This window comes from Triplophysa dalaica, chromosome 20 (genome assembly GCF_015846415.1).
Source record: "Triplophysa dalaica isolate WHDGS20190420 chromosome 20, ASM1584641v1, whole genome shotgun sequence".
NCBI lineage: Eukaryota > Metazoa > Chordata > Actinopteri > Cypriniformes > Nemacheilidae > Triplophysa > Triplophysa dalaica.
This window is the reverse complement of record NC_079561.1, coordinates 16,773,151-16,783,845: the sequence shown is the minus strand read 5'-3', so window position 1 is coordinate 16,783,845 and position 10,695 is coordinate 16,773,151. Positions and strand designations below refer to the sequence as shown.

Sequence of the window (10,695 nt, the reverse complement as noted above, 5' to 3'; positions counted from 1 at the left end):
CCATGTAGTACTGATGGTGCACGTCAAACAAGTTGCCCCGAAAATAACGCAGACTCGTTGCATCATGTTGCTCTCCTCAGATCCTTGAGAAAGACACCGGAGCTCAGAATTATAAAATTGCGATTTGTTTTGCAACACACAGAGAACCGGAGGAAAAAAGAATGAAACTTAATGTAACGGCCTGATTTTACAACAGAATGCATAAAATCTGCACTAATTTCTTTCACATCCAGAGACAACCCCGACCTCCACGAGAATAGTATTTGTGCCATTAACAAGTGTCAGTCATCTCATTGAAGCCTTAATAAAAACTAAGGTTCAAATAAATGTTTAAATAAGTAATATCAAAATGTTTGATGCAGCTTGTCCCTTAAAATAATCAAGCAATCTATATTAAAAACAAAAAGAATTTAAAAGTATTTAGCATATGTAATAACATAATAGTGCTAATGTTATGTCTTAACATAATATTGATGTGACAATAGGGTTGTTTCTATTTAAATAGCTCCGTTTACATATTTAGTAAAGGGGTCCCTGCTCCATGCATCTCTCATCTAAGGGGTCCCTGCCCCGAAAAACGTTGAAGACCCCTGCTTTGTCCTTTTTCAATAAAAGGACAAGATTTCATACATACTGGGAGAAAACACATTAAGCTCAAGATGCAAGATATTTCAAGTCCTTCCATGACCAAAGAACAACCAGCACAACAGAGCAGAACGTTGACACTATATGACAGAATCCTGTCACCCTCACTGACTTTCATACTTTGCTCTTTTCTGTTTATATTGATATGTATCCACCATATATATATCCACCATATATATATACATATTTATATTTATTTTATTTGTATCTTTATCTGTATTTCTACATATGTTTATATTTTATTTTACTGTGCTTTGGCAATGTAAACTTTGTTTTATCATGCCAATAAAGCTTATTTGAATCTGAATCTGACTGTGAGAGTGAAATGGAAAACTTGGAGCGCAATACATGGATCTCTCGTGGAGTGATAACAGAATGCTTTCAGCAGGGATGTGAGTCCATTCCAGTTCACTCAACAAGTCTATCGTAAAGTTATCTGATCGCTGTTGCATGTGTGCTGTGCTCGTGTGAGTCATTTACACAAACGTCTGTTGAAGCTTCTCAAAATTAGCAGAGAACAGAGAAGTTACATAGACAAGCAGTTTAGGCGCAGAGATGTGAAATAATAATAATCATTTCAGGAACTTCAAGGCACCTCACACGCCAAGGCCCTATCACCCCCCTTTATCATCCACTTGTGACGCACTTGACTGTAGGTGCGGTTGTCAAACTTCATTCTTGAAAAGTCATGAACTGTCTACAGTACCATTAGACTTTCTCACTACAAAACCAACGGAGAAAAAGCTAATTTTACAATGAGATCAGAAAAAATATTTTTGTTGTTTGTTCTGTTACCTATTGTTACAGTAGAGACAGGAGTCTTTGACTTTTTCAGTGAGCTTTTTGGCTATGACAATTTACAACCTTTTAATTCTACAGGTAAGCAAAACTAAATAAAGTTTCATTTATGATGTACTTAAGTCAGTGATTTATCAATTTGTTATTTATGTCATTACCCAATGTTTTATTGTCAGAGTTTGCGAAAGATCTAAGGAAGTCTCTATATGGGCAGCACATTGCACTGGAAACGATACTGAAAGCTGTGACCTGGTTTATGAAACATCCAAATCCACCAAAACCACTAGTGCTTTCTTTACATGGACCAACAGGAGTGGGAAAAACTTACATCACGAAAATCATTGCAAGAAATATTTATGAAAAGGGGGAAAATAGCAAACATGTTCACACATTTATAGCCACATTTCACTTTGTACACAAAATCGAATTACCAAAGCATGAGGTAAGCCATGCTCATTATATCTTCAGATTTTTACACTATTATTGTTGTTCATACGCCTGCTTATGTCAAGTGGGTTCTGTGACATTGCATGGATTATGGGATTGTAATGACATATATACAGTATAATTTGGCGACTCTGTATATACAGGCTCAACTTAAAGCATGGATTTATGGAAATGTTTCAAGTTTTCCACGCTCCATGTTTATATTTGATGAAATGGACAAGATAAACCCACATCTAATAGAGACTATCAAACCTTTTCTGGACTACATGCCCCATGTGGATAGAGTGTCATTCAACAAAGCAATCTTCATTTTTATCAGGTGATGCACTTAACTTATGGATTTCATCTTATTAGTGAACAAGATTTATGATGGAATACTACTCACTGCATTCTTAACTGCATATTATATACACTTTTGCACACTACTATTTACTATTACTATGTTGCCTACTATGTTGTTTTTAATGTGTTTAAGTTACATATTGTTAGAAAATCAGAAACAGGTGAAACACAACAACATAATAGTATAATATATTGCAACATTCATCTATTGAAAATTATTTCCATTTCCATTTTTTCCAAAAAGGATTTTCCATTTATCATCAGTCATACTGTTAATATTGTTAGAAGTACAGCAATGAAAGAGTGATCCAGTCCATAATAAACAATGTTTTCTTTAGTCAATCAGGTGCGAATATGATTAACGAGGTTGCTCTGGATTTCTGGAGAAAAGGCAAAGAAAGAGACGAACTACAGATGCACACAGAGGGAATGGAGACTAAACTTTATCAAACAATCTTTAATGATAAGTACAGTATGTATTTAAATATTTTGCATTTAAATTTTTCAGAAATAATTCTTATTTGCAACCCTTGTTCTTAACAATACTTCACAATACAATACAAAATCAGAAATAACTATGTTCGGCTTACACGCAAAATGCAAAATATTCATTAGTCCATTTCCAACTTAAGTACAAACTAACTTAAAGAAAATTAGGCACTCACAGCTATTCTATATTTTCTTTTTAATTGATTAACTGGTTGTTCTGCAGGTGGATTTTGGCACTCCTGTCTAATAGATGAGCACCTGGTGGATCACTTTGTTCCTTTCCTGCCTCTGGAACTGAAGCATCTAAAGCAGTGTGTACTGGCTGAAATGACCTATATGAACATCACTCATGATTATGATGTGATGGACAGCGTGCTCAAAGACATGCCCTTTTTCCCCCCAGAGGAGGAAGCCTTCTCTATTAAAGGCTGCAAGACAATCCATAATAAGTTGGGGCTATATACATATTAATATAATTAATATATAATATTTTGGCAGCTATGTAATTTTTTTAATAATTATGAAATCGATTTTTGCTTCCTTTTACATATTTATTTCCTTTAATAAAAGAGGTTAAGTTAGACTATGATTTATTGTTTTACATCTGGAATGTAGATACTAATGCTAAAGAATATTATTAATGTGTGCACGTTAATATGCTTGCACTTATCCTCAAACATCATTGGTTACTTCCTGTTTTCCGGAAGTCACTTGCGATTGGAGCACCTTGATCATCAATGTCAAGGTTGTAGACAGTCCCTTAAAAGAATATTTGTGCTCTGATAAGATCGGCCATTGATTATGGCAGTATGGTATATACTGTAGCTCTGTATGTAAAACACAACTTTTAAAAGTAAAGGCAATACAATCACAAGCAATGAAAATGTGTTGCGGAGCTCTTCCCATTGCCTTTGGTTGATTTCCAATTGCATAAAGAAAAACATAACAATGAAACAAGTGTATTAGAAAGTTAATTTGTACAGAAATATTTAGATCTTACTTATTATAGTGCAGTACAATTGTACACTGACGGTTCAAATGATCCAGATTCTGGGAAATATTTTATTTTTATTTGTTAGTTTATGTATAAGCAACCACTTTTATATACATATATATATATAGCATATGTATAGTCAAAGCTGACAGTAGGCTAGTTGTGTATAGGTTTATATTGTTTTACTTCGTGTTGTATATCTGTATTTATGTTGCACTGTGGTCCTGTGAGGCACGACATCTCGTCCCGCTATATGTCCACACATGTAGTGGAATGACAATAAAGCTCAACTTGACCTTGACTTGACGTGAAAACTGCTATAGCAGTATATATTCCTCTATTCAAAATGAAAATGTCAAAAAGAACTTCAGATGATCTTTCTGTATTAACTGCAGAACTAATAGCAATCGTGTTGGCACTTCAGTGCATAGAAGAAATACAATTAACAAAAAAGACAGTAATATGCACAGATTCTCTTTCAGCAATAAACAGTTTGTCTAGTGGAAAATCATTAGCAAGACGAGATATGTTTTCCTATTCCATGCAAGCATTGGTTTAATAAACAATGTCCAATACGCATTCTTGTTATTAATACGTCCTCTTTACTGTTTCCTAATCGTCATCTACTTGAACCAACTTTCTCTTGTATGCCATATAAATGTCTACCTTATGTTCCTTCTTCCCATTACTTCTGCCATATTTCTTGTACTTCTTTCGCTATTATCACTTTTATTTCTGTTTTCCATAATGTCTCTTCAATATCTATTTGAGAAGGATTTAAAGCCTGTTCAGCCAGATGATCAGCCTACTCATTTCCTTTCACACCCATATGTGATGGTACCCACACAAAATTTACTAGAAGTCTATACTGTCTTATTCTAAAAAGGACTTTGTATTTCTTCATTTATCATATCTTTTCTTGCTAATGATTTTCCACTTGACAAACTGTTATTGCTAAAAGGGAATCTGTGCATATTACGTTCTTTGTTGGTTGTATTTCTTCTTTTTGACATTTTAATTTTGAATAGAGTAATATATACCGCTATAGAAGTTTTCCCAGAATCTGGATCCTTTGAACCGTCAGTGTACAATTGTACTGCACTATAATAAGTAAGATCTAAATATTTCTGTACAAATGAACTTTCTAATACACTTGTTTCATTGTTATGTTTTTCTTTATGCAATTGGATATCAACCAAAGGCAATGGGAAGAGCCAAGGAATGGTTGACCTAGCCACTGTAGGGGCAATATGTGTGTCACTTAAACCCATTTTCTGTGCTTCCTCATTGGCCTTTCATACAAAGCTTGACAACTTTTTATACTCATATTCCCAACAGTCCTTCAAAACCATTTTTAACTGGATCCTTAACTTGAACCTACAGATTTCTTGAGGCATCTCTCTCATCTCTACATGAACTGCTGATAATGGTGATGATCGAAGGTGTTTTAACACCCACACTTTTCCCGGTGAGAGGGTTAAATACCCGCACTTTTTTGCAGTTTTTCCGCAGTTTTGTACAAACGCCTTACAGCAGTCGCTCCACCGTTTCTCTTGCCGCTCTGTGTCTGCGCTCGATGCGGCTGCTTCCTCTCCCCTCCCCCTCAAACAGAACACCGGCTTTGAGTGTGACCGGATGGTGATTGGCTGTTCTGCCTTAAGTCCCGCCTCTCTTGGTGTGTTAGATTTATCGGTCAGCTCGTGCTGAGGATCTTATGGTTATGGTTCTTTACGTCTTCCTTTTCCAGTTACTTTGAATGCCGGTTTATGCTTTCGAGGCTTTTAAATAACCTCGATAGGTGTTTGGGGAGATGTTCTGTTTATGTTTTGTTGATATGTCGAGTGTTTTCCGAATTATATTTAGTTTGTAGACTAATGCTAATTGCAAATAGGGATATTGTTCAGAAATAGCTAAATTCGGTTATTTATGTGGCAAGCAATGTATAAAGTAACTGCGCTCGATGCGGCTGCTTCCTCTCCCCTCCCCCTCAAACAGAACACCGGCTTTGAGTGTGACCGGATGGTGATTGGCTGTTCTGCCTTAAGTCCCGCCTCTCTTGGTGTGTTAGATTTATCGGTCAGCTCGTGCTGAGGATCTTATGGTTATGGTTCTTTACGTCTTCCTTTTCCAGTTACTTTGAATGCCGGTTTATGCTTTCGAGGTTTTTAAATAACCTCGATAGGTGTTTGGGGAGATGTTCTGTTTATGTTTTGTTGATATGTCGAGTGTTTTCCGAATTATATTTAGTTTGTAGACTAATGCTAATTGCAAATTGGGATATTGTTCAGAAATAGCTAAATTCGGTTATTTATGTGGCAAGCAATGTATAAAGTAACTGTGATGAAGAAGGCAGGGAATTGACGAGGAGGAGGGACAAATTGTCCTTGTTAAGCAGTGTATTTATGGGTTTATTGATTTTGATATTTTGAACATTTTTTTGTTTAACTGAATACTTTTGTGGATACTTACCTATTATGTTTGATTGTACCTGTTGAAGAACTATGAACGAAAAGTGTATATTATTTTAATGTTTAAAAACAGAAAATTGTTACATTATTTATACCACCAGAGAAAAAGCTTTATGTAGGCGTTTTTTTATATCTCCCCTTTTCAAGGTGCAAGTAAGCAAACTTTAGCAGTCTCAGTCATAGTCCTGTCAGACCCATGTCACTATCAAGCTTTCCATTGTCTTTCTCCCCTGGGATTATTAAAGTATTTCTGATTCATTAGCAAGTCTACTGTTGTGTATTTTCACAACAGAGTTTTGACTTATTTTCTGTGTGTTTCGAATGTGTTTTTATGTTAAAAGGTATTATACCTTTTGTAACGTTCTGTCATTACATTCAACATTTCATTGTTAACAAACAAAACACATCCATCCCCCGCACTTTTGAAAAGCTTGCTACGCCCCTGTCTGCAACACATTTTCATTGCTTGTGATTATATTGCCTTAAAAGTTGTGTTTTACATACAGAGCTATATACCATACTGCCATAATCAATGATCTTATCAATGATCTTATCATAATCAATGATCTTAGCCGATCTTATCAGAGCACAAAATATTCTTTTAAGGGACTGTCTACAAGCTTGAGATTCATGACCAAGGTGATCCAATCACAATTGACTTCCGGAAAACAGGAAGTAACCAATGATGTTTGAGGTTACAAAAAAACAGCAAGTCCCGCCTCGTGACTGCCAAAAATAAAAATGTTAGCGCGAGCAAAAGCAGCAGGGGAGAGCGCGAGACTATATGCGCGTCCTTCGCGCGCGAGGGCTCGTAATTGCGCGCACACAAGTTGTAACTCGCGGAAGTTATGTGCCGCGCGCAGCCAGCATCATAGACGAAGATGCGTCGAGTCAGCGTAGTATCCACTTTAATATTCCTCACGCCGAACAGCGAGTGAGATCAAAACAAACACACTTCAAAACCGGAAGATCACTAAAAACTAACTCCTCCCTCCCTTAAAGGTACAGTACCCTGGTGAATGTCTCTTAACAACATAACACTTGTGGTTCGCCACACATGCCCCCCCAGAATTCACCCCTAATAAAACATAGGTCTCTATACATAATAACACAACTGAACCGATTTTACAGTTTTTAGGAAAATCAACGTACAGGGGGCGGATCAGGCGGCCATAACGGCTTCGCTTAACAGGAGAAAGGCGAAGGGCCAGGGGCAGGGCAGGGGCCGAGGCTGCCGCAGGGGGGCGCCCTCGCCGTGGAGGCTGGGCAAGCTGAAATGGTGCACCAATATCCACATGAGCAGGCTTGAGACGGTCTATCGCCACCCGCTCAGGCCTGTCCCCCATATCCACAACGAAGTTCTTAGACCCCCCCACCAGGACGCGGAAGGGTCCATCGTAGGGGGGCCGCAGCGGGGTACGATGACCATCATGGCGGATGAAAACATATTTGGCCGACGGTAAATCCTTGGGCACGTAGGACTGGGGGAGGCCATGGTGAGATGTGGGAATAGGAAAAAAAGCATCAGCAATGTCCCGGGACCTAGCACGATGAGAGTCCACCGACCACTGGGCCGTGGCATCAGGAAGAAACTCCCCCGGAACGCGCAAAGGCTGTCCGTATACAAGCTCGGCCGATGAGGCTTGAAGATCTTCTTTGGGGGCGGAGCGAAGGCCAAGCATGACCCATGGGAGGCGGTCAACCCAGTCACAGCTCGTAAGGCTGGCCCTTAGCGAGGCCTTCATGTCGCGATGAAACCGCTCACAAAGTCCATTGCTCTGTGGGTTATAGGCTGTGGTACGGTGGACTTTCACCCCCAGAATCTCGGCTAACGTAGTCCAAAGCTCTGATGTGAACTGCGGACCTCGGTCCGAGGAGAGGTCGGATGGTGTGCCGAAACGGGCCACCCAAGCCATAATGAATGCCCGGGCCACTTCAGCTGATGTAGTGGAAGACAGGGGAACCACTTCAGGCCACCTGGTGGTCCTGTCCACCATGGTGAGGAGGTAAGTATAACCACGGGAGGGGGGGAAATGGGCCCATCAGGTCCACATTCACGTGATCAAAACGTCTCTCTGGCACTTTGAAGGGTGCCAAAGGGGCCTTTGTATGACGGGTCACCTTTGCTCGCTGGCATGCCACACAGGCAGCAGCCCAGCCTCTGACATCCCTCCGCAGGCCGGGCCAGACAAAATTGGCTCCCACCAGCTTTGTAGAGGCCTTCACCCCTGGGTGGGAAAGGCTTTGGATGGCGTCAACAACCTTACGCCTCCAGCCAGCAGGTACCATAGGGCGTGGTTGTCCAGTGGAGACATCGCAGAGGAGTGTAGCGTTGGCCGTATCGAAAACCACATCCTCCATGAGCAACGCCGTGGGGGCCGTCCTGTAGGCTTGCACCTCAGCGTCCGTGGTCTGATCCACAGCCATCGTAGCGTAGTCGAGGCCTAAATGGACGGACCCAGCAACAGCCCGGGAAAGGCAGTCTGCGACGAAATTGTCTTTACCTGCCACATGCTGAATGTCAGTAGTGAACTCTGAGATGGCAGAGAGCTGACGCTGCTGCCGACCAGACCATGGTTCCGAAGACTTGGCCATAGCAAACGTCAGCGGTTTGTGGTCGACGAAAGCCGTGAAACGCCGCCCCTCTAACAGAAACCGGAAATGACGGGTGGCGAGGAAAAGACCCAGGAGCTCCCTGTCAAAGGCGCTGTATTTCCTCTCGTTGTCACGGAGCTTCCTGCTGAAAAAAGCAAGCGGCTGCCAAGCTCCACCCACCCACTGTTCACACACCGCCCCCACGGCATAATCAGAAGCGTCCGAAGTAAGAGCAACAGGGGCGGTTGGAGACGGGTGCGCCAGCAGAGCAGCGTTGGCCAGCGCGGCTTTAGCAGCCTCAAAAGCATCAGTCATCTCCTGGGACCAATCCAACATGTCCGCCGGCCTCCTACCCCGCAAGGCGTCGTATAAGGGTCGCATAAGTTGGGCCGCATGGGGGAGGAAACGGTTGTAGAAGTTTACCATACCCAGGAACTCCTGCAGGGACTTCACAGTGCGTGGGCGTGGGAAACTGGCGACGGTGTCCACTTTTGCAGGGAGGGGAACAGCCCCCTGTGGGTTGACGTGGTGGCCGAGGAAAGTGATGGACGACCGGCCAAACTCACACTTAGCCGGGTTGAGGATGAGACCATGCTCATTGAGCCGGCCGAATAACTGCCTGAGATGTGTCAGGTGGTCGTCTGTGGACGCACTGGCCACAAGAATATCGTCCAAATAAACAAAAAGGAATGGCATGTCCCTCAACACAGAGTCCATGAGGCGCTGAAACGTTTGCGCTGCACCCTTGAGGCCGAAAGGCATCCGAAGGAATTCAAAAAGGCCAAAGGGTGTGATGACTGCTGTCTTGGGGACATCCTGTGGGTGGACAGTCACCTGGTGGTAACCGCGCACCAGGTCCACCTTGGAAAAAATGGTGTCACCAGCTAGGTGAGCGGAGAAATCCTGTATGTGCGGCACTGGGTGCCTGTCGGGAGTGGTGGCGTTGTTCAAGCGACGGAAATCACCACAGGGCGCCAACCGCCATCAGCCTTGGTCACCATGTGTAGGGGGGAAGCCCACGGGCTGTTAGAGCGGCGCACGATGCCAAGGTGCTCCATGGTAGCGAACTCCTCCCTGGTGATTGCAAGCTTGGCAGAGTCGAGGCGCCGGGCCCGTGCATAAACTGGGGGGCCAACCGTGGTGATATAGTGCTCCACGCCATGCTTAGCCACCGCCGATGAAAAAGTGGGCGTGGTGATATCAGGGAACTCAGATAGCAGGCGTTGATACAAGTCCCCAGTTGCAAGCGTGTTCGACAGACAAAGCGCGCCCACCCCTCCAAGCGTGCAGGGGTATGAAGCAAAAGACAAGGCGTCGATTAGGCGGCAGTTTGTAACATCCACCAACAGTCTGTAAGCGCAAAGGAAATCTGTCCCCAGGAGTGACGTAGACACGGCGGCCATTACAAAATCCCAGCCGAAACGCCGCCCGCCGAAACACACTTCAACATACCTTGTACCATAGGTACGAATGGGTGTGCCGTTGGCAGCGTCCATCGGGGGGCCGTGCCCGCCAACCATAGTGTCCACAGCTGTCGCCGTCAGGATGCTGCGTTGAGCCCCAGAATCAACCAGCAGCCGCCGGCCAGACAAGGTGTCAGTGATGAATAACAGCTTGCAGTCACGGCCAGCGCCCATAGCTGTTAATGAGCACCAGCCCTGGCTTTTCCCTGGGCTCTGAAACTGCAAGGTTGGCGACACTGCTTGGCCTTGGCCCCAAACCTGGAATGGTAATAACACCAACCGTCCTCACGCTGTCGGCAGGCCGTCACGGCAGCTGCAGTGTCCAGGTCATCCTCCGCGGGGCCAAACGGGGCAACGGTGTGCTGGGGAGGCAACAGCGCATGGACAAACTGCTGCCGGTTGGCGAGAAAAATCCTGTCTGCCTCCACAGCCAGCGCCCGGTAGTCTCTCGAGG

General features: G+C 43.2%; 1 protein-coding gene across 1 annotated transcript; it reads left to right on the top strand.

The window, feature by feature from the left end:
* Positions 1 to 1,348: 1,348 nt before the first annotated feature.
* LOC130409491 (torsin-1A-like) lies at positions 1,349 to 3,833 on the top strand. The gene is made up of 5 exons (XM_056733496.1): positions 1,349 to 1,524; positions 1,620 to 1,885; positions 2,034 to 2,209; positions 2,571 to 2,704; positions 2,945 to 3,833. Exons 1-5 carry the CDS (start codon positions 1,401 to 1,403, stop codon positions 3,190 to 3,192), a joined length of 948 nt encoding a protein of 315 aa, XP_056589474.1. The 5' UTR covers positions 1,349 to 1,400; the 3' UTR covers positions 3,193 to 3,833.
* Positions 3,834 to 10,695: the final 6,862 nt, after the last annotated feature.